Source organism: Eretmochelys imbricata, chromosome 6 (genome assembly GCF_965152235.1).
Source record: "Eretmochelys imbricata isolate rEreImb1 chromosome 6, rEreImb1.hap1, whole genome shotgun sequence".
NCBI classification, from domain to species: domain Eukaryota; kingdom Metazoa; phylum Chordata; order Testudines; family Cheloniidae; genus Eretmochelys; species Eretmochelys imbricata.
Window position 1 is genome coordinate 96,466,485 of NC_135577.1, and position 25,100 is coordinate 96,491,584.

Consider the following 25,100-nt stretch of genomic DNA (forward strand, 5'->3'; position numbering starts at 1 on the left):
GATTTAAGATCTAATAAGCGTATTGTGTGCTTCATATATTGGAGAGTTCATAGAACTTTGGCCACAAGTTCAAGTGACTGTAGGGCATGAATTGATGAAATAATATAGCACAGTGCTTCAGAATGTGATTTCCCATTGACTTGAATGGGCTGGTGTCCCCAGTGTTCAAGGAATGAAAGGAGGCACAGGGAATGAGACTGTGGCTCTCTATTAGCTGTGCCAGTCCATCCTGATCAGTAGGTCACAGGAATTATGGTAGACAGGATTCTGTGGTATCTTAGGGTTACATTACTAAAGAAGTAATAATAATTATAAAACCTTTAGAAGAATAAGCAAGTGGAATACAGTTATGCCGAGCAAACAAAGCAGCTTTATAAAGCCAATTAATGTTTTAAAATTAGCATACAATTCTTTTTAGTAAAGATATTGGCCAAATTCCGTCCTGTTGTAATCAGATCCAACTCCATGGACTCCAATTTAGTTACATCTACCTTCTGTACAACAAGACAGAACTTGGCCTGTTTTCTATTCATATCTAGTTTTGACCAAAACTTGATCCTATGGAAGGCAAAAATCCTTTTGACTTAAGTGGGCCCTTGATGTGTAGATTGGAGAGCTAAAGCAACATTTTAGGAACATTTTTTTTCCTGTCCCTCTTGTGCTGTCCTTGAAGCCGGTGAATTGGTGGCTCCGATTCAGAAGGCCAACTCTGGCCCTAGTCCAATTTAGTGCTGCTGACAGGCCACTCTATGTTCCATTGATGATGCAGCGTCCTTAATGAACTCTACATTAGTAGAGGATAGGTACAACATAGCAGAGATCTACCAAACATCCTCCCTTCCCTCAACATACTCCCTGCCTCCTTCAGTTCACCGCATATGCTGGCATATTTGTGCTTCATGGAATCCTCCATATCATTTATGGCCAGATTACTGCCTCTTTACATCATCTGAGTGGTGAGCAGGCACCATTAAACCATTAGAAAATCTGGCCATAAGATAGATACAGCTGACAGGGTTACTTTGTCTAGGGTTTAGATGCAGGAAAATCAAAAAAATCCTTCTTACTTGCATTGTGACCCCTGGTACAGGTCACTTAACTTTTCCGTGCATTGAATTTGCTCACCCGTAAAATGGATGTGATAAAACTTATCTCATAGGGTTGTTGTGATACTAACTTAATATTTGCAAAGCACCTTGAGGTTCTCTGCTGAAAGATGTTAGAATACCATGAAGGTATACAACTTTATGCATGTGAGTAGTCCCATGGAAGTCAGAGAGAGGATTTAAATGCTTAAATTTACTCATGTGCTTAAGTGCTTTGCTGGATTTGTGACTAAATGTAACATTTGATCATTATAAAGTCCTATGCCAAACTAGGAAGGATTTCAAACACAGTGAAGGACTGAAGGAAGTTACAGAAACAATCTTGAAATATGGAAGAAGAATCATCTTGAGAGATGAGCAAATAAAATTGGAGCTGGATTTATTTGAGTAAGTGTAAAAGAAGCAACTCAAAGCAAAAAAATAAATTATATGACTAGACCATGTTCAAAATCAGAGAGTTGGAGTAAAAGATCCTCAAACCTGACCTAGAGGAAAAGTTTCTTGAGTTAAAGGATAAGTGTTGGCTTCGCTGCTAGCATTGCCAGCTCTGTGCCTAACCCAACTCTAACAGATATTATTGTGATGTGGATAATGCAATAAAATTGGTAGGTTTTGAGATGCGAATCCCTGTTCATAGGAGCTGGAGTGAGACCCTCAATGTCAGTCACACAGGCCACCAAACAGCTATGTGAGACTAAGACAATGGTCACTCCCAACCATCTTGTATTCAAACCATTGACCTAACAATGGAAGGCTCTATATCCTGTGGCCAATATCAAGAAGCCATCCAAGATTCCTGGTAGTATTTCTTTTTACTTCCAATGTTTCCTCAACTCCTTGCTTGCATTCAGGGAGTTTGCTTATTTCAGTCATTGTTACATTCTCTGCCTCGCTCCCACCTCGCAGTATTTATCTTATTGCCATCTGTGTGTATGTTTGCTATTTTTGGTAGCCTTTCTGCTCCCTGCTGGGACTCATAATTGGTACTTGGCAGATTAATACTGGCATGTAAAATCATTACTCTGAACTTTTCATGAGCCCAATTAGCAAACAGCAGTGGTATTGGGGACTTGACTCCGTTGAACCCCCTGAGCCACTCTTCACCCATGTGCAAATTTGCAGGGAAAGCAGCATAATTATAGTTTTGCATAATTATAAATCATGTTTGCCTCTAGAGAATTAATTCAAGTTATGCCATTATCATTTGTAAGAGGTTACCTTTCCAATGGAAAGCAGACAAATGTTTATGAAGGTATATTGAATGGGTTCAGTAAATACATTAATATGCATAGTTCCCAATGTGCAGTACAGAGACTGTTCAGAGAGACTAATCCATCTCGGTGATGGGATGGAACTACTGACCCTGCACTTGCTGTTAGCTGTAAAGGCAAACCCCATTCCCAGAAGGAGCGGCAGCAACACCTACAGAGGTTATGTAAAGATCGGGAGCCAAATCCTCAACTGCTGCAAACTGGCACAACACCACTGAAATCAATGGGGCTATGCTAAAGTGCACTAATTGAGGATGTGATTCTAATTGTATTTTAGTTTCACTGCTATCAATCCAGCTGATTGGGTGGGGGGGTTGTAGGAGGGTGTATTTAATTTTTTAAAATGTTTGTATTTTTGTTAACTTTTGCTTAAATAATTGTATGACTTTAATAATGGTAAGGTGGGGGGTTGGGAGGGTGAAAAATATTGGGCCTGATTCTGCTCTCACTTCCCCCAGTATAAATCAAAAGAAACTCCGCTGAAGTCAATGCAGTTACAAAGGTGTGAACTTGGAGTGGGAAGAGAAATAGGTCCACAGAATTATTTGTAGAATTCAAAATGTCTAGATTTGGGCTTGTGGGAGTCTGTAGAAGGGATACATTTTTATTGCACTTAGAATCATAGAATCACAGAATATCAGCGTTGGAAGGGACTCCAGATGGTCATCTAGTCCAACCCCCTGCTCAAAGCAGGACCAATTCCCAGTTAAATCATCCCAGCCAGGGCTTTGTCAAGCCTGACCTTAAAAACCTCTAAGGAAGGAGATTCTACCACCTCCCTAGGTAACGCATTCCAGTGTTTCACCACCCTCCTAGTGAAAAAGTTTTTCCTAATATCCAATCTAAACCTCCCCCACTGCAACTTGAGACCATTACTCCTCGTTCTGTCATCTGCTACCATTGAGAACAGTCTAGATCCATCCTCTTTGGAACCCCCTTTCAGGTAGTTGAAAGCAGCTATCAAGTCCCCCCTCATTCTTCTCTTCTGCAGACTAAACAATCCCAGCTCCCTCAGCCTCTCCTCATAAGTCATGTGTTCTAGACCCCTAATAATTTTTGTTGCCTTTCGCTGGACTCTCTCCAATTTATCCACATCCTTCTTGTAGTGTGGGGCCCAAAACTGGACACAGTACTCCAGATGAGGCCTCACCAATGTCGAATAGAGGGGAACGATCACGTCCCTCGATCTGCTCGCTATGCCCCTACTTATACATCCCAAAATGCCATTGGCCTTCTTGGCAACAAGGGCACACTGCTGACTCATATCCAGTTTCTCGTCCACTGTCACCCCTAGGTCCTTTTCCGCAGAACTGCTGCCTAGCCATTCAGCCCCTAGTCTGTAGCGGTGCATTGGATTCTTCCGTCCTAAGTGCAGGACCCTGCACTTATCCTTATTGAACCTCATCAGATCTTTTCTCCAAAGAGCTAAAAATTCAAATATATTTCTAGATTTTTTATGTGGGTATTCTTTCGTATCACCATGTTGCATGACCATTTGCTTCATTTAGATTCTACAGTATTTTTTATGCAATGGTATTTATTTATTTTTATGCAATGGTATTTACATCCAGTGACAAGAACTCAAACATCTTTTATTATGGGCACGTACAGTGCCTAGCACAGGTTCAGCCCTAAAATCAAATTAATTAATTGCTAAGCCCTTATTGTGGTTATTGGCTAATCAAGATGTTTGGCTGGCATAAATGAAAAGTGGCTCCATGATTAACTGTGAGGCATGTTCATTCCCTACTATTAGATTTTCTGTAGAGCTGTGGCCCTCCAAACTTGCTCCTGTAGCATCACTGTTATCACATGACATTCCCTGTCTACCTACGTACAGAGCTATAAGCAGATTAATTAGGTCAATTATTGAATCCCCCAGCTGAATTATAGAAGATGGTGGGAAGAAATTAGTGCGATCTCCCTCCTGCAGTCACAGGAATCAGATCACCAGGTGGGATATACCCATTTGATTTTAACCAATCTTAACTCTCCAGATGGATGTAGATGCCACTCTAGGTGCATGATGCCATCCTAGAGCACTACAACGGGGTCATTCCCCACTGCAGCCAGTCAGGAATTTTTTTTGAATAAATGGTTTTTTGTTGGAAAATGGGAATTAGTCAAAACTGAAACTTTTCATGGGAACATATCAGTTTTGATTAAACTTGCACTGGGAAATGGTTTCTCAGGTCCAAGATATATATTGCCACTCTAGAGCATTACAACTGGATCACTCACCAGTCTCTCTCTTTTCCTGGCTTTTACATTCATTTTGTTAAGCTCTCTCTTCTAAGAATTACTTTGCTGTAAAGTGTCTCTCTCCAGAGGCTTTAATCAGCTTTGCTGGTTCCACCACACATACAGAGAGTGACTGAACAAGCCAGTGACCTCAAGTATGCTTTGCAGGTGAAACAATGATCACTCCATTTCAGAAAAAAAAGATCCCCCCCACTCTGATGCCTCTCCGACACGTTCTACTGAACCAGCCCTAAAACTGGCTCTCTACCAGAAGCTCTAATTACTCACACTGAAAAGATTTTCAATAATCTGATACAGTGCAAAGCATTCCCTCCTCCACTATGTGTGATTAACCATAAATGCTTTCAAAGAGACAGTCACTGGACTGGAAGTTTAGGGCTGGAGAGGTTTTGAAGGTTAATTGCCAATTATAGAAAAAGCTTTGTTAGAAAGGAGAAAAAAAGAGCAAAAACTGAAGAGTCCAATTTCAACAAAATCTGCTGTTTCTCCTTTGCACCAAAGCATTTGTGTTCTGAACCTTGTTCAATTGGGTCAGCATTGTATAATTTAAATGTTGGAGGTTCTGTGAAGTTTGGAAACACTCACAGTAATGATGAGGAAAGTGCTTGAAGAACCCGAAGAAAATGTCAAGGGGAGATGATCTGCTGTGCACTTTCCACATCCCTGCTGATTGCTGTAACTGTGGGGTGAATTAAGATAATCAAATGCACAGTTTGCAGTAAAACTGCCCATTCTTCTAGGTGTCAGGAAAGTGTATGTTGACGGACACCATTAAAAAAAAGCCAAGTCCTATGAAAAGCATTAAAGCTGACCCAAGTTCTGGCATGTGACAGAAGAAATGGATTGTGGTTTGTGGGTATGAAAAGGTCATACAACAGGAAACCTTTTAATACTTCTGATCCTTTGACTTAGTCACTCAATAAAACTGTATAAACGTTTCCTAAACAAAGTCTTAAATGTTCTTCGATATTCCTCACACATCACTTAAAAGAATAATGATTAATGCCATCTTGAACTCACTGAACCAAAAGGAGAGAACAGCCTATGAAACATTTCTTTTAAAGCATACATCTCTGTTGAATCTGCTATCCCACCATAGTCTTACTTGACCTCAAAAGATCTGGCCAATATTTGAATGAGAGTCCACACAGGAAACTCAAGCTGTTGGGGAAAATACAGTCCTGGGGGTTCAGTAGATAGCACATTCTGCACTGAGTTAATACTGAGTCCATTCTGAGGTGCTGTCTATTGTCTGAGAAAAAAATAGAGGTCCTGAGCTGTGGTTGTTAAAAATCGCCTGGTACTTTTCCCGAGGGTAGGAGGTCAACACCTTGATCATCACTTGGGTAATTACATTCTGCCTCCTGAAAGCGTTGCTGTGGTTTGAATTATACATGGTGTGCTTCTTCACTTATCCACTGGACCATGTTTCCTCTTTAAAGGAAGACTTCAGTTAGTTGCTACCTATAGAGAAACCTGTGTAATTGCTTGCAAGAGCAACATTAAGTTAGATGCTAGACAAGTGCTTCCTTAGAAAGTATTTTTCCACCAACCTGAGAGCAGCAGATTCTTTGCCTGTCACACTGGGCAGAGAAAGGATTAAACTGGAGGCTGGTCTTCTACAGGTGAACTAGACTACAGCCTAGCTTCCAATGTGTGCAAAATGGACATTGCACATTTCAAGACCTATGGTGGAACAGAGCCTTCTAACACTAACCCTCAACCAGGTAGATACTAGCAGAACCCAAGCACTGACTCTGATCCTTTCATCTAATTAACCACAGTTTGTTTGCACATGTGAAACTTCTGTTTGCTTTTTATAAACACTATGGGGTGAGGCTGGTAGCATTACCTATAACTAATGTTGCCCAACACTTCCCATTCTAAGACTCTGCTTTCAGTTGCTTCTAACTTTAGCTGTATAGGCTGAAATTTTCCTTGCCTAATGTTTGCCTCAAGTTGAAGTTTTTTAGAAAGTTTCAGCCAAAACAATTAAACTGTTTCTGAGAATAAAGTGATAGAAAAAATGTGTCGTTTTTCAATTAAAAACAAAATCAGTCCAGTGACCTTTTCTTTGAAATGCTGTAATGCTCTATGATGGCGTGTGTACACCACATGAGCAGTGACTGAAAAGGTTGACTGATACCAGAGGACAATTAGGACACCCCATGGCACCTGGAGGGTAGGCCAGACCCAATTTAGTATTAGGCCCAGCTGGGGAGGAGCTGGGAAATTAATAAAAGAAGAACTTCAGGGTAGTAGGAGGAGAGCATAGGCCCTGGGAGCCTTGCCAGAGTAGGGAGCTATGGCAAAAGGCTAGGAGAGATACTGGAAAATCATTACAGCTGAGTGAGTTCCTGTGGTGAGCCTTGACAAAAGGGCAAGACTACCCCCCCCCCCCCCCAAGAAGCAGCCTGGGGGTCAGGCTCCTGGAGTAAAGAGACTTAGACACACAGAAAGCCTTCATACAGGAGCTGGGCCTCTAGGGAGAAAGCTGTTGGGAGTGTTGCCTGATAAAAGAGATGGAAAGAGCTTGAAAGCAGTGAGGAGTGTGGAGGAATGAGCCCAGAAAGGGATTGGGGAAAAGATCATAGAGACAAACTGAGATAGGAGTTATTCCAGGGGGACAGCAAAGAATCTGAGGAAGCAGAATTTAGCTGCTTGTTACAGGATGCCTAGATAGGAACCTATGCTAGAGGGAGAGCCTGGGTTCCCCTACCAGCCACTGATGAAGGTGGCATGAAAGCCCTCTGATACAAGAAGTGTAAGGACTATTGAGCCAGGGTCAGGATGAAGACATGGCATGAGGTCATTGGATTATTGTTTGGTGGATCTCTCCGTTACCCCGGAAGGGATGGACTATATGTTGGAGGATAGAATCATAAGAAGGAGACTAATGTAGGGCTGGAGTGGCTGTTAGCAGGGGTTGGGGGCAGAGAAGGAGAGCCTTCTATGCCATGCCCAGCTATGAGGGGGTGCACTGTCCCTCTTCTACATGCCCCCAAAGCTTTGGAGGAATTTGAACTTTTGCAGTGGGTGTCCTTTGTGTCGGGGCTGTGTCTTTTGCTGTTCCTTCCACAAGATCTGGGCTGAGAGAGGAAGGAGTAGATTGGGTCAGGGAGCCTGGTGAAACTGGGACTTCTTTGTGTGGGTAGAGAAAGAGGCAGTTGTTGTGTGGGAGACACTGAGACCAATTCAGTAAGGAAACTGGGATTTGGAGGTTGGTGGGGGTGGGGAGGTAGATTGGTAATGGTTGAGCAAGTATAGTGGGAGTAGGACAAAGAGCCTGGGTGAGAAATTATGGGACTGGGAAAGAGACAGGTTGGAGGAGATGGAGCGGAAGAGCCTGTGTCCACTAGAGCACACTCCCCTCCCGAGCCTTGAATGGGACCCAAGGTTGCTCAATCTCACCATTCCTCACGCCTCAGCAAATATTTGTAAAAACTATTGGCACAGTGTGTTTCATCCCCCTCTAATATGGGTTCACACAGATGACGACAACCTACTACTGCTATCAGTTACTCTGTTAGCTCAAGAGGAAGAGGCCTGGCTGGTGGATCTAAAGTATCTAACCCTGATAATTTGCCATGTTGGTGTCAATATGATGCCTGATGCTGGAATTGTTGTCTCCCCCAGATTCCCCCCCACCCCGGCCCCATTTGCTTTTTTTTAAAAAAAAAAAAAAAAGGAAATTACACACACCAACAAAACAAAATCCTTACATTAAAACAAAACACTGTTAAGGAGGCAAAACTGAAGCACTCAAATTAGGAAATACCAGAACTGCAGTTCTCCATGCAACATACATTTGGCCTACAGTGCGTATGAGTTACAATATGGTCTTTAATGATCTGATCACATACTATTTTTTTCATAGGACCCCTTCCTCATTTAATGCACAGGATGAACCTATAGTGGAGGAAGCTGTTGTCTGTAGGACTCCTGCTTCATTCCTGCCCCCCCCACCCGAAGTTGGATACTGAATGAGGCAGGGATTGTCGGATCAAAGAGGATGCTATACAGTTAAGCGTGGGCAGTGGGTAGGGAGGCTGTGCCTCCCCAAACAGACAGGCAGGCCCCACCCACACTCCACCCCCAGGGCCACGCTTGGGCAGTGCTCCAGGGGCCGGGGCCACGCAGCCTGCCTTCCCAGGGCTATGGAGGCTACAGCAACGCCACCAAGCACTCTCCTTCCCGGCACTCCAGGGCTCAGGGCAGGGGGCTGCAGCGCTGCCATGGCACACTCTCCCTCCTAGCACTAGCCAACCTGGGGTGGTGGCCGGCAGCTGCAATGGGGGGGCTCTGGGTTCTGGGGCATGTGGAAGGGGCGGGGCCTCAGGTGGAAGGGGCGGGTTGGGGGCTAGCCTCCTCTAGCCAATGGTTCACGCACCACCCATACAGTTAACACAGTTCAATAGTGCACTGGAAACAGGATTCTATCCCTTCCTCTGCCACTCAGTTCCTATGTGATGCTGGGAAAGTCATTTAAACCAAACTTTTCACAAGTGAACACTATTTGGGTGCGCCTTATCTTCTGGGTGTTTGACCTGAGACACCTGGGTTTGAGCACTCACAGCTGAGACTAAAGTCAGTGGGTGCTGTGCTTTGAACATAAAACATGCTATGTAGTGCTCAGAACGCTAAAAATCAAGTCCTAGGCATCTCAAAGCAGGCACCCAGAACTCATGGATACATTTTAACTCAGTCTCTCTACAGTTCAGGCTCTATGAAAAATTACTGGGGACACATAACAGCCTTTATCTTGCTAGTACTTCCATATCTACTCTCAACCAACTGCACATTTTATTTATAGTCAATTAAATTTTCTTTTACCCCTTTAATTTTTTTAATAATTCTGAGAAACAGATTATTTTCCCCTTAAAGAAGATGTTATATTATTAAAATTGTTTGGAAAATTAGCATATTCTGTAAAGTCATCTCTCTCCAATCCTCACCCCACCCTCTCCTTATTCTTCACTAGCTGAAAGTGAGTACATTAAAGTGACATTACATTAATGTTGGGTCCTGCTGTGGTCTATTGGTACTTCTCAAACCTCCCATAAATGTTTTAACTCACTGTTCACTTTAACATACACAGATACGGTTGAGCTATTACGAATATTACTTAGGGTGTGACTACACTGCAGTTAGATACCTGCGTCTGGCTTGTGCCAACTGACTCGGGTTCAGGCTGCAGGGCTGTTTAACTGTGATCCCAGAACTCGGGCTGCAGCCCATGCCACAAAGTCTATGCTACAAATTAACTAGCCCCTTAGATTAAGCCCAAGTTCCTTAGCCCGAGTCATCCGGCATAGGCCAGCTGCAGGTGTTTGCAGTGTAGACATAACCTTAGTGCACAGCAGCAGGGTCCATGTGGCAAGCTAGTTTGGTATAGATTTACACCCCAGTTGGCCGTGCACCAAGTCTCCATATAGACAAGCCTTTAGAAAAATACACAATGCTTAATGTGTTAGGGTGGGGGCTTTAATTCCTAAAGACAGTAACTTGACAATTTTTTGAAATTTACTTTAATTGTTTTAGAGAACAGCAGAGTCAGACATGTGCAGCTGCTTTCAAGTCACAACACATGCTTTCCACAGAGAGCAACAAGTGAGAAAGGAACCGAGAAAGACATTGATTTATTAACGAACACAACACAATCTTCGTGTTCCCAGGTTCCCACACAACACAATCTTCATGTGTTTAGCAGTGAAAAGAAACATTGACAGACACGATGTTTTTTTCAATATGAACATTAGGGAAATTCCATTGGGCACATAAAGTTATCCCCTAGAAGCATGTACCAACACAAAGTTAGCTAGTGTGTTACATACAGAAAGCCATCCCTGCCCCAGGGGCACTGGAACAGTTTTTATAGTAGGGGTGCTGAAATCCACTGAACAAAACTAAAGTATTTGTTTGCAATTATTAATTCAAGCTGGGTGTGCTGCCACACCCCTAGTTCCAGCATCTCCTTCTCCCACTGGGAGATTTAGTGCTATCTGTTGGAAGCTGGTCATCCGTATATTGACTTTCTATCAAATAGAATGGTGTCTTAATATACATTGATAGTCAAGATGGCTTTGTGACTTTTGTAATGGTTAAAAAATGCTCAGTTTGTATGGACATTAAAATATCCAAAACCACCATTAAAGATATTGGAGCTATACGGTTATACTCCTGTAGTTTATTAATTTTTGCTTTTAAAATGTGACAAACTTTGATTGTATGACTGAAACTAGAGCATAAAATAGCCACAATAAAAGTGAAACTACTTGAAATTTGAAGGTTAAGGATTGTTACTGTTTACCCTGAGTGGTTAGCCAATATGCAATATGCACCGCTACAGACTAGGGACCGAATGGCTCGGCAGCAGTTCTGCAGAAAAGGACCTACGGGTTACAGTGGACGAGAAGTTGGATATGAGTCAACAGTGTGCCCTTGTTGCCAAGAAGGCCAATGGCATTTTGGGATATATAAGTAGGGGCTTTGCCAGCAGATTGAGGGATGTGATCATTCCCCTCTATTCGACATTAGTGAGGCCTCATCTGGAGTACTGTGTCCAGTTTTGGGCCCCACACTACAAGAAGGATGTGGAAAAGTTGGAAAGAGTCCAGCGGAGGGCAACAAAAATGTTTAGGGGACTGGAACACATGACTTATGAGGAGAGGCTGAGGGAACTGGGATTGTTTAGTCTTCAGAAGAGAAGAATGAGGGGGGATTTGATAGCTGCTTTCAACTACCTGAAAGGGGGTTCCAAAGAGGATGGCTCTAGACTGTTCTCAGTGGTAGCAGATGACAGAACAAGGAGTAATGGTCTCAAGTTGCAGTGGGGGAGATTTAGGTGGGATATTAGGAAAAACTTTTTCACTATGAGGGTGGTGAAACACTGGAATGCGTTACCTAGGGAGGTGGTGGAATCTCCTTCCCTAGAAGTTTTTAAGGTCAGGCTTGACAAAGCCCTGGCTGGGATGATTTAGTCGGGGATCGGTCCTGCTTTGAGCAGGGGGTTGGATGACCTCCTGAGGTCCCTTCCAACCCTGATATTCTATGATTCTATGATATTTAGAATCCTCTGGGTTGTTTCCATTAGGAGCGAACATTGATAATGGAGTTAGCGATTTCTTTGATGCAACCGTGGTTGTTTAGAAAGAAAGTATACAAATCAGTGTTTCCTGAAAACTTTTGGGAAAAAATGAAATAAAACTGGAAGCACCATCTTTACTCACAGTTCTAAGCCTTTTTTTTCAGCCAGTACTCTGTCAAAAAAGCTCAGTCTCTTCGCTTTTTTTCAAGACTACATTTCCAGTCCTTGTGTTGTCTGCTTGGTTCTCTCTGCCTGGTCGCTAGGTACCTCTGTCTTCTTCGGCTCACAATCACATACACTCCCCACCCCACCCCACCCCCACACACAGTATCCAGCAAAAGCCTTCTATCCATATATATCAATTTCTGACCTGCATTGCATGTGGCCTAGAGTTGTCAACCCTCCCGGTTTCACCTGGAGTCTCCCGGAATCAGGCTCTATCTCCCAGAGGCTACTAAAGCCAAACTGGGAGATTTTTAGGTGCTAAAAGTCTGACGGCACAGCAGGAGTAAGGCAGGCTCCCTGCCTGCCCTGGCGCCACACTCCCGGAAGTGGCTGGCACGTCCCTGCAGCCCTGGGGAGGGGGTGGTGTCTCCGTGTGCTGCCCACGCCCCGAGCGCCGACTCCGCAGCTCCTAGTGGCCAGTGGGAGCTGCAGGGGCAGTGCGCGGAGCCCCCTGGCTGCCCCCTCCCCAGGGGCCACAGAGCCATACCGGCTGCTTCTGGGAGCATCACCGGGCCAGGGCTGGCAGGGAGCCTGCCTTAGCCTAGCTGAGCCACCCACTGGGAGCCACTCGAGGTAAGTGCTACCCAGCAGGAGCCCTCACCCCCTCTCACACCCCAACCACCTGCCCCAGCCCTGAGCCCCCTCTTGCACCCCAACTCCCTCCCAGAGCCCGCACCCCCTCCAGCACTCCAACCCCCTACCCTAGCCCAGTGAAAGTGAGTGAGGGTGGGGAAGAGCGAGCAATGGAAGGAGAGAGTGTAATGAGCAGGGCAGGGCCTTAGAGAACGGGAGGGGCTGGGGGCAGGCTTAGGGTGTTTGGGTTTGTGTGATTAGACAATTGGCAACCCTTAGGCAGTCTGTGTTTTGGGTGGTGATTCCTATTTCAGCTATCTTACTTCAGAAAGGTACTTAATTGATTCTTATATTTACCTTGAAAGAAGGGCAGCTGTTACCTCTTCCCAGCTTTAACAAGGTTTTACTCAACCACCAGCACAACAGTATTTCCTGTTAAACCCCCAAATGTGCCTATTTGCCACATAGTGAGGTTTTCAGTTGTGATGAGCCAGTTTTTAAATCTAAACGTACCCATTCAAGAAAAATTGACTTTGAAATGCAAAATTTGACATTTAATTTCTGCTGCTGTCAATTAAAAATGACATATAATTTCATCGGAAAGAAAAGTCTGAGAAGCCCATATCTAAATGAGGCAACTGAACATTTTTGTATAATTTAATGGAAAATATTCATTAATTTTTCACCGTTGTGCCGAAAATACCTCTTGCTTCAGTGATCGAGATGAACTAAGCAAACTTGTGAAGCTATAAAAAAAACAAAAGCATCAAAGCTTAGAAGCTCCATAACATACCAAAATTTGTGCTTAGAACACTGACATCAAATGTGGACATATAAAACTCTCTTTGACTTATGGGTAGTTCCACGTGTGCAATTTTCACAGTATAAGACCATCAGCACAACTGTGATGGGATGGATAAAATATCTGAGCCTTTACTCAGAATTTGGTGAATCAAACCATGAACCTTTGGGAAAAAACAAAAGTTCTGAACAAATTCCCATTAGTAAGGACTTCAGTAAGCCTTTTGAGATAGTCCCACATAATATTTTCATAACCAAACTAGGGAAATATGGGCTTAGATGAAATTACCGGAAGGTGCACAACTGTTTGAAAGAGCAGTCATCAACACTTTGCTGTCAAACTCGGAGGACATATCAAGTCGGTTCCCATAGGGATCTTTCCTGGGTCCAGAACTATTGAATGATTTGGATGATGTAGTGGAGAGGATGCTTACAAAATTTGTGGATGACACCAAGCTGGGAAGTGCTGCAAGCAATTTGGAGGACAGGATTAGAATTCAAAAAGACCTTGACAAATTGGAGAATTAGTCTGAAATCAACAAGCTGAAATTTAATACAGGTGCAAAGTACTGACTGAGGAAGGAAAAATCAAATGAACAACTACAAAATGAGAAACAACTGGCTAGGGTATAGTACTGCAGAACGGGATCTGTTGATTATAGTGGATCACTAACTGAAGGAGCCAACAGTGGGATGCAGTTGCAAAAACGGCAAATGTCATTTTGGGATATATTAAGGGGAGTATCAAATGTAAGATGTAAGGTAACTGTTTTCATAAATATAAAGGGAAGGGTAACCACCTTTCTGTATACACTGCTATAAAATTCCTCCTGGCCAGAGGCAACATCCTGTTACCTGTAAAGGGTTAAGAAGCTCAGCTAACCTGGCTGGCACCTGACCCAAAGGACCAATAAGGAGACAAGATACTTTCAAATCTTGGGGGAGGGGAGGGAAGGCTTTTCTTTTGTGCTCTTTGTTTACATATTTTGTTCTCTCTTGGGACTGAGAGAGGCCAGACAGAAATCCATCTTCTCCAACCCATCCTAATCCAAGTCTCCAGTATTGCAACCAGTATAGGTAAGCCAGGCAAGGCAGATTAGTTTCTTTTGTTTTATGTGAATTTTCCCTGTGTTAAGAGGGAGGTTTATTCCTGTTTTCTGTAACTTTAAGGTTTTGCCCAGAGGGGGATTCTCTGTGTTTTGAATCTGTACCCTGTAAAGCATTTTCCATCCTGATTTTACAGAGATGATTTTTACCTTCCTTTTTTTTTTTTTCATAAAATCCTTCTTTTAAGATCCTGACTGATTTTTCCATTGTTCCAGGATCCAGGGGTTTGGGTCTTTGATGATTTTGTAACAAATAGGTTAGGATATTATTCTCATGCCTCCCCAGGAAAGGGGATGTGTAGAGCTTGGGGGGATATTTTGGGGGAAGACATCTCCAAGTGGTCTCTTTCCCTGTTCTTTATTTAAAACACTTGGTGGTGGCAGCATACGGTTCAAGGACAAGGCATAGTTTGTACCTTGGGGAATTTTTTAACCTAAGCTGGTAAGAATAGCTTAGGGGGTCTTTCGTGCGGGTCCCCACATCCGTACTCTAGAGTGGAGAAGGAACCCTGACAACTGTTCTGCTCTACTTGGCACTGGTGGGGCCTTTGCTGGAGTACTGTGTCCAGTTTTGGGCACCAGGCTTTAAGAAAGATGTGAACAAATTGGAGAGAGTCCAGAGGAGAGTAACTAAAAAAAGAGAGTAAGGCCTGGTCTACACAAGAAATGTAGGTTCAAAAATCCACACCCCTAAGCAATGTAAATAAACTGACCTATGTCCCTGTGTAGACAGCACTAGGTCAATAGAAGAATTCTTCCGTCGACCTAGCTACTGCCTTTCATGGAAGTGGATTACCTACACCAAAAGGAGAACCCCTCCCGTCAGCATAGGTAGAGTTTATACTGAGGGACTACAGTGGTTCAGTTGTGCCGCTCTAGCGGTTTAAGTTCTGACAAGCCCCTAGAAAATATGACCTTGAAAGAACTGGACATATTTCTTTTAGAGAAGAGAAGGCTGAAGGGGGACACAGTAACAATTTTCAAATATTTAAAAGGTGGTTGTGAAGAGGATGGTGGTCAATTATTCTTCATGTCCACTGAGGACAGGTCAAGAGGTAATCAGCTTAGTTTGTGGCAAGGGATATTTAGTCTACTTAAGGACTGGAACAGATTCCTTGGGAGGTTGTGGAAACCCCGTGACTGGAGGTTTTTAAGAACAGGTTAGATAAATACCCATGAGAGATGATTTAGGTATACTTAATCCTGCCTCAGCATGGGGAGATGAACGAGATTGCCGCTTGATGTCTCTCTATATTTCTATGATTCCATGAAAGTGGGTGACAACATTCTGAGTCCCGAAATTATCCCTGCATTTTCAATTGTATATAGTAATCTTCAGTTGCTATATGCCACTCTAGTTGTGGCTGCATTTTAAATGTGGCTGAGGTAATTCTTTTACCTATTTACTAGCTGGTCTGAAAATGTTTTGGTTTTCTTTTTCCTATGAAAAAGTTTGTCAAAAATATTTTTGGTCTAAATTTTCCATGGAAAAATTCAATACCAACAAAAAAGACACCCCTCACCCTTCAGATGGAATTAGAAATATTTTGATTTGGAAATGCGCCAGCATTCCTCATCAGAGCTGTAGTTTGGGTGCTTCATGCTCCCATTCTTCTCTCTAGGCTGGGCTCCATAACTGGCCTACATCTCCCATGATTGACCATGCCCCTCCATTTGGGGAGGGCAGGTAGTTTATCATGGGAGTTGCTGGCATTCAATTTTTTGTTTCTGTTTGACAAATAAATCTCAACAGGATTGTTAGATCTGGTCAAGTTATGACATATTTTTTTAGAGCTGTGTTGGGGCTCCCAAGTGTGTAATGGCCTAATGTAGTTCAGGATTGAGATAAACTGAAAAAGCTGCGTGAGAGCCTGCCAGGAATGAACTAGCAAGTGTCTGTGATCTCTCTAATTCCACCGTCCTCAATGTGAATCTCGGTGAATGACAGAACTCCTTTACAAAAGACCTCACCTCCTCTTTTTTTATAAGAAAGGTGAGGTTTGATAACTCCTGGTGCCTTGGAAGAACTGGATGCGGCATTTTATATATACTGTATACTGCACTATGCCTGGCCTTAGCCTGCAGTATCAATAGTTCACTTTCATATGCATAAAATTCATCCCCTTGTTTTTGAAAGTTTTTTTTCTACCAAGATGGTAGTCACATGTCTGAGTGGCTTTTTAATTATAATAAAGCATCTGAGTTGTTTAATTCTCCAGTGGCATAATTCCAGTGTAATCAGTTTCAGCAGAGATACAGAAGTTGCTGATCTTTCTTTTCCTCACTTTGTGTGACATTTGTTTTGATCCTAACACATACTCCCGTGCCACTGTGATTGTTTCCTACTTCATAAAACATCCTAAATTTAAACATAAGTGACACTGACTAAACCAATTTAGTGATGTTCAAACACACTCTTTGGCACAAATGAGAAAAGGACAATTGTACTTTAAACTGCGTTTTTATTCTCATTTCAGTATAATTTTCTGCATAATTGGCACTTATCCTTCAATACCTCTCAAGTTGGATTGCAGGGATGTTACTAGTGGAGTTCCTTCAGGATCGGTTTTGGGACCAATCTTGGTCAATATTTGTATGAATGACGTTTGCACAAAAAGTTGGAGTGTGATAAAAGAAACCTGATGATGATGATACAAAGATGGGAGGCATTATAAATACAAAGGAGGATTGGAATATTGTCCGGGAAGATCTGGATGACCTTGAAGATTGGAGTGACAGAAATGGGATGAAATTCAATAGTACAAAATGCAAGGTCGTGCACTTCAGGACTAATAAGAAGAATTTCTGCTATAAGTTGAGGGCTCATCAGATGCAAGTGACAGAGGAGGAGAAAGACCTGGTTGTGTGGGTCGTTCACCAGATAACTAAAAACCACCAATATGATGCAGCTGCAAAAAAGGCAAATGTGATCCTATGATGTATCAGACAAGGCATTTCCAGTACAGAGAGAGAAAAATTAATGACTTTGTACAGGACCCTGGTGAGACCTCATCTGGTCACCCATATTCAAGAAAGATTAATACAAACTAGAACAGGCACAAAGTAGTGCTACTAGGATGATCAGGGGAATGGAGGGCCTATTTTATGAGAGAAGACTGAAGAGCTTGGCTCATTTAACCTAGCATAAATACATCAGGGGGATATACACCAGGAAGGGTGAGGGAGCTATTTAAGCTAAAAGACAATTTTGGTAGAAATGGGTATAAACTGGCCATGAACAAATTCAATCTGGAAACTAGAAGAAATTTCTAACCATCAGAGACCAGCCTCCCAATAGGAGTTATGGAGGCAAACAACATAATTAGTTTGAGAGAGAGCTAGATAAATTTATAAGTGGGATTGTATGATAGACTTGCTTTTGATGGATGGGGGCAAGGCTTGGCAGCCCAGGGTGTCTCTTCTGGTTTATGTCTTATGTTCCAAAAGCTCATGGTTCATGGCTTTAGCCAGTCACCTGCAGGGGATTCCCCCCCTCCCACCAATGTATAGTGGTTTTTTTGTCTCCTTCCTCTTAAGCATCAGATATGGCTACTGTTGGAAATGGGACACTGGATGAGGAGGGCCATTGCTCTGAAAGGGCACAAAACATTCTCTCTTCATTAATTCCCGGCCATTGCAGGAGCCTGGGATATAGGTGCACCTCGGTATTGCCAATTCTCTGCCTGTGCCACATAATAGTTTAGTGTCTTGTGGGCTGTAATATTTTGGTCTAATTTTGGTTGTTGGGTTTAGTGTGCAGGTGCTGGTGGCCTATGATAAACAGGAGGTCAGATTAGATGATCCAGTGGTCCCTTTTGGCCTTAAACTCTATATCTCAAAGTCCTCTATCTCTAGGAAAACAACTCCTTCATCTAACTTTTGAAAAGAAGATGCATTGTCTTCTCACTTGCTGGCTTGTTCAAAATGTCTAAAGTGCTGAAGAATTGTTGCACCCTGAGAAGATCAAGCATTCATAATGCCATGTTTTGCAATGGGAACTATCCCCACCAACTTCAGTGTTTCCATATGGAGATCCTGCATCTCTGACACTTTCTCCCTGTGGCTAGAGCCCTGAATTTGACAAGCCTTAAGGTGCAATGACAGATTTATTTGTAAGCAGAGGCTTCTATCTGATACTTATGCCACGCTAGGTCAGTACAATTACTGGAGTTTTTGGCTGTAGAAGTTTTATTGTGAAAGTTAATAATTGTGGTTAATTATACCTTGAATTTCGATAGCGCCTTCCATCTGAGGATCTCAAGGGACTTTGCAGACATTCAGTCAAAGCTCACAAATCCCTTGTAAGGCAGAGAATTATTGTTGCCAGGATTTCACAGATGATGAAATTGAGAGAAAGAGGACTTGGGGAATTCAATTTTCGAAAAGGTTTTTGGGTGCCAAATTTTACACACCAGGTCAAAATCAGATACCTAAATAACACTTCTAAAGTTGCGCACCCAAAAATAGAGGAATCAAAAGTTAGAAGCCAATTTGAAAATTTGGGCCTAACTGACATGCAGAAGATCATATTAATCCAGATCCACCAAATGGAATTAGGTACCTAGAAAATCACAGGAACACCACTGTGACCCATAAAACATGAGTTAGGTACCTAGACTCCCTACACAATAAATGGGGGGAGAGAGGTGTTTTAGAATGTGATCCACAAAACCCAGCATGCTAGGTGGGGATCCACCCAAGCTTGCTGATGGATTGGTCCCCCCCTGAAGCCTGGACTTGGGTGACTATCTCTTCTAGTGATCAACAAACAAGGGGAAGACAGGTGCTCCTCCTCTAAAGTCACGTGCAGGGCCCAACATGGTAGCATGCTCAGGGCCATCCTTAGGATTTATGGTGCCCTCGGTGGGATTATTAAACTGGTGCCCCTATGCCTGACTTGCTCTTAGCAACACAAATATAAGCTTACAGTACTGGAAAACTTGCCACATGCACTTTATTAAAAACAGTTTAACTTAATTAAGCACACTGTAATGCTGATGGACTAGCATGAAAGAAGTAGCGCTATAGAAAAAATTCTGATTTATTGACAGAATGATGCAAATATAATTTTTTTAATTTGTCAACATTTTATTGGACATTTCTACAAAGAAGTATTGAAACAAGGATTTGTTTTTAATTAAAAGTGATCTTTCTGGCTTTTTTGGCTGCAAAATCAGTAATAATATCATCGTATGACAAAGACAAAGTGATGTCTTGTTCGACTGCAAGAATAGCAAGACCAGTCAATCATTCCTGACTCTTTGTAGAATGGAGATAGTTTTTAATGAGCTTTAGTTTTGAGAAACTCCGTTCTCCTGATGCTACTGTTACAGGAATTGTCAGTAGAATACGACACATTAGGATATATGTCAACAAGTTTGCTGATATGAATAAACTGTACAATGTCCATCACCAATTTTGCATGTGGCAACATTGATGACAATGTACTCAATTCTTCGTACAGTTCAAGTCCATTTTAATCAAAACTATCACTATGCTTCAGGAGGCTCTCTAGGTTCTTGCACTTCGTCATTTGCTGCTCTTGTTTTCCTATTTCATAGAATTTAGTTATGTCATACAAAAATCCAAACTGTTTATGGTTTGCTTGTAAGGTATTAAACCTTTCATCAATGGCAGAGATTGCTTTATCCATCACAACATTAAAAAAATCAACCTCAAATTTCTTTTCTGGATCATCTATGGGCTCATCTGCACCTTTATATTCCTCTTGCCATTTTTTCCTTGAAACTCATATCATGTTCGGACATGGAAATTTTGGTTCTACACTGACTGCCTGTGCAAGCTCTCTTGCTGTAACCTGTACTTCTTTGAATCCATTTTCTCTGTATTTCACTAAAAAGTCTCATGTGTTGTTTAGAAAGGTAAGTGTTGAATCAAGCTGCATCATTGGACTCTGCATTATTTTGCGTACACTTGAGATTTTAACAAGAATGTCATACCAGATGACAGATGTTAGAAACTTGAAGCTGGATATTTCAGAGGCCAATGACTGTGCTTCACTTTTAGCTTTTGGATCTCTGGCTTCTTCCGAAAAAGCAACCAGTACTTTGTAAACTTCCTCAGACTGATATCTCAATGTTTTTGCACTTTCTACTCTGCTTTCCCAGCATGTCTCAGATAGAGGCTTAACGGTAATACCATTGACATGTGCGTTGAATATTTGCCATCGTTGAGTGGAAGCTGAAAAGAGCACGTAAATGCATTGCAGCAAACCAAAAAAAGAAATAGCTTCTACAGAAGTCTTGGCCATATCACACAAAATCAAATTAAGGCTGTGGCATGCACACTGAACAAAAAAGGCTCATGGATTTTCTGCCAGCAATCTAGCTTGCACGCCAGAAATGTATCCTCTCATATTGGCACCATTATCATAGCCTTGTCTTCTAATGTTAATTATGGACAATCCCATTCATTTTAGTTCATCAGTGCGAGCTTGAAGAAGTCCAAAACCTGTAGTGTCCTCTACTTCTAAAAATGTGATAAATGATTCCTTAACTGTAATCTGTGCTGAATCACTAATTTCAACAAATCTCACTACTAACAACATCTGTTGTTGATGACTTATGTCCGGAGTGCAATCTAGAATTATGGCAAAATATTTTGCCAAAGTAATCAATGAAACAATTTTGTCTCTCACTTTATCACTCATTAGCATGATCAGTTCATTTTGAATTCTTGGTCCCAAATAGTGGTCATGTATTTCATTTTCAGTTACTCTTCGAAGATGTTCACTCATCTCTGTGTCAAATTTTCCCAGCAGTTGAGCAAGGCCCAAAAAATTACCGTTTTTGGGCTGGAATAATTTCTCAACGCTTCCTCTAAAAGCAAGACTGTTTGTTGATAGATATTCAACAATAGATAATAGAAGTTCAAGAACACGACACCAATGCTGTTTCTCTGACTCCAGCAATCTTTGATTTCGGGCATCAAGAGTTGTCTGATTTTTTAACCTTATACTCAGCCCACACAGTTTGTGCATACTTTCAATGTGGTGGTGTGCCTTTATGTGTCGCAGTAATATATGACTAAGATTTTTCCAATCATTAATACCCATGGTTGCTATCTTAAAATTGCAACTATTGAAAAGCTTGCATGGGAAACAAAATATAGCATCCTTCCATTTAGAGTACACAAGCCACCGTTTGCTGACAATTTCACCATTAGAAAGTCTTTTGTAGTAATTGTTTTCTGTGTATTTCCTACCTCTAATGTCTTTAGGATATTCAAGACCCTTTATTCTCCCAGGGCCTCTCTCAAGTATAATGGCATGAAATTTGTTGTTTAAAGATTGCGGCCATGGGCCAATGTCATCTATGTCCCATGCTAGTACAGTTTCAACTGTTGTAATTTCTTGTTTTGTGTCTACATCTGTTTCAAATGATATGATCTGTGTGTTGTTGCGTTTCCTGAGCTTCTTCTGCATAAAAATTTTCTTCGGCAGTTACTTGATGATTTTGATCAACTTTGTTGTTTTCATGACGTACAAACTTAAGTATAGAACATTTCTGTGCTTGTACAGCTAATCCTATTTCATCTTTCCATTTTCTTTTTTTGACCCGGAAAGTTGTTTTTGATACGACATAATCTGATAATTTAAACAGTTATTTCTTTAAAAAACACCCTTATAAGTTATCAGAAATATTATCTAAAATAACTAATATAGGATAAAGAAAAGGAGTACTTGTGGCACCTTAGAGACTAACAAATTTATTTGAGCATAAGCTTTCGTGAGCTACAGATCACTTCATCGGCTGCATCCAGAGGTTGGGCAGCCAATGTCTTAGGTTTTCACAATGTTTTGTCCAAGTTTCATAAAGTAAATACACGGTTAACGTGAGTTTAAAAGGCCAGGGATGCTTCCTTGTGAAGAATCTGTGCAGCAGAGCAGGCTAGAGCTGTGAACGGGTCAGTTTCTGATGGAACTTTAGAGGCAGCGATTTATCATGTATTTCTGGTCGTGCCCAAAATGTGCTGCTATTGCTAATGTCTTTCCAAACAAAAATAAGGCACAATAGGACTCCTGTCACATTTCTGTGCTGCCTTAATTGAGAGGAGATGATTCTGTGCTGACTTCATTTTGGTCACTTTGTGCTTTACCTAGGAGTAAAACTAGGCTTATATTTTGCCACTGTTTGGAAACCCAGCTTATTATGGATAATGGATAATGGATAATGTCATTGATCTATTTACAGTATAAGGTGGATATAGAGTTGGAACTAACATTAAGACTGATGCCCACTATACATTTAAAACTAAAAATTGGCTTTGTAAAAATGACATGGGTTTCCAACTCTACTGGGTCTCAGTCAGGGTGGAGCGCCTTGTGACTCGCTCAAGGTCACAGACTCACGACTGTTCTATATTACAGCTTTCAGAGTAGCAGCCGTGTTAGTCTGTATTCGCAAAAAGAACAGGAGTACTTGTGGCACCTTAGAGACTATTTGAGCATAAGCTTTCGTGAGCTACAGCTCACTTCATCGGATGCATGCAGTAGAAAATTTGTGAGTCTCTAAGGTGCTACAAGTACTCCTTTTCTTTTTGCGAATACAGACTAACACGGCTGCTACTCTGAAAGTTGTAATATAGGACAGTTGTGAGTCTGTGACCTTGAGCGAGTCACAAGGCGCTCCACCCTGACTGAGACCCAGTAGAGTTGGAAACCCATGTCATTTTTACAAAGCCAATTTTTAGTTTTCAGTGTATAGTGGGCATCAGTCTTAATGTTAGTTCCAACTCTATGTCCACCTTATACTGTAAATAGATCAATGGCAGTATCCAATATCCATAATAAGCTGGGTTTCCAAACAGTGGCAAAATATAAGCCTAGTTTTACTCCTAGGTAAAGCACAAAGTGACCACAATGAAGTCAGCACAGAATCATCTCCTCTCAATTAAGGCAGCACAGAAATGTGACAGGAGTCCTATTGTGCCTTATTTTTGTTTGGAAAGACATTAGCAATAGCAGCACATTTTGGGCACGACCAGAAATACATGATAAATCGCTGCCTCTAAAGTTCCATCAGAAACTGACCCGTTCACAGCTCTAGCCTGCTCTGCTGCACAGATTCTTCACAAGGAAGCGTCCCTGGCCTTTTAAACTCATGTTAACCATGTATTTACTTTATGAAACTTGGACAAAACATTGTGAAAACCTAAGACATTGGCTGCCCAACTGCTGGGCTGGCAAAAGCTATACTGACTCACTGGGGGAAAAAAGCAAGAGACTTAGTACTAAATATGGTCCCTCTATATACTAGTAAGGAGACGAGCATATTACAGTTAGTGGAGGGCTCTATTTAGCAGTAACAGGGCTATTGGAAAGCCAGTCAACCATTTTTGTTTCTCTGATGAAAACTGGCCACACCCTGCCCCAAACCAAACTTGTCACAAATAACTGTCAACAACTTAATTTTCTGATTTTGGCTAAGTTATTGATTTTTTTACAAAAAAAAATTGAAATTGGATTCAGGATGGTTAGCCAGCATTTTTGGCAAACAAATTTGTTAAATGACAATCTAAATTGCAACACAGTACTGCTTTCATGCTTGGCTCACTCACCCCGCAGCCTGCTGGTCTGAAAACTCCAAAATGCACCTCTTGGGGTGCAGAGTGGCAACAGCAGCAGCAAACCCTGAGGTCCGCTCACACGCCAATGGTCACCACCGCCAACCCAGCAGACCATGGTGAAGTTAGCACAGCATCTGATCTCAGGGACGGGGCACCCACGGAGCCACAGCAGCTCATCCTGCCCTGCACAGCTCCCCCCTGGATGAGATGGATCGCGGCCAGCCCCGGGGAGAGACGCGCTCCCCAGCTAGGGTGACCAGATGTCCTGGTTTTGTAGGGCCAGTCCCGCTATTTGGGGCTTTGTCTTATATAGGCACCAATTACCCCCACCTCGGGTGACCAGACAGCAAGCATGAAAAATCAGGACGGAGGGAGGGGGATAATAGGAGCCTATATAAGAAAAAGACCCCAAAATTGGGACTGTCCCTATAAAAGTGAGACATCTGGTCACCCTACCCCAACCCCCTGACCTGATTTTTCACACATGCTATCTGGCCCAGCCAGCTGTGTGTGACCCTTCCAATCCTGGCTGGCTGCCCAGGAAGTGTTACTTTCACTTTTATTCCTCAGCATGCAGCCAGTCAGCCCCCACCCCTTCCCCTCACCCAACCCAGCCCAGCCGGAGGGGAAGGGGGAAAGAGGGGTGCTCTGTGGGGGTGCTCTGTGGTGTGGGGGAGAAGAATGGACGTTATGGGGGGCAACAAAGGATACTGCAGCTGCCAAGCCTGCCTCACCTCACGCCGGGGGAGAGAGTCACACTCACAGGTGAGTTTCCCCTTCCCAGAGACCCCAGCAGCCAATCTCCTCCCTCAGACTGTGCTGCATTCGGCTCTCTCTAGGACCCGGCAGCCCTGCTCTTATCTGCTCCACTGCTTCCGGAGTCCCAGCACAGTGTGCCCTAGGCAGAGTGGTGCCCTACGTGGCTGCCTATTCTGCCTATGGCTAAGGATGGCCCTGGGCATGCTCAGGGGACACCTAACTCCACAAGACAGCCTGGGGTGGTGGGAAGGAGAAGGGAAGAGAAAGATGATGACCTCCCTTTAGCCTAGTGGTTAGTGTACTCACCATCTGGGGTGTGGGG

At 42.6% G+C, this 25,100-nt stretch overlaps 1 protein-coding gene across 1 annotated transcript; it reads right to left on the reverse strand.

The window, feature by feature from the left end:
- Positions 1-20,861: 20,861 nt before the first annotated feature.
- Positions 20,862-21,506, reverse strand: LOC144266570 (uncharacterized). The gene has a single exon (XM_077820003.1). It carries the CDS (start codon positions 21,504-21,506, stop codon positions 20,862-20,864), a length of 645 nt encoding a protein of 214 aa, XP_077676129.1.
- Positions 21,507-25,100: the final 3,594 nt, after the last annotated feature.

Bases quoted from the DNA above. Each gene is read 5' to 3' on its own strand.
- LOC144266570 (XM_077820003.1), bottom strand. From the start codon at position 21,506: ATGGGTATTAATGATTGGAAAAATCTTAGTCATATATTACTGCGACAC.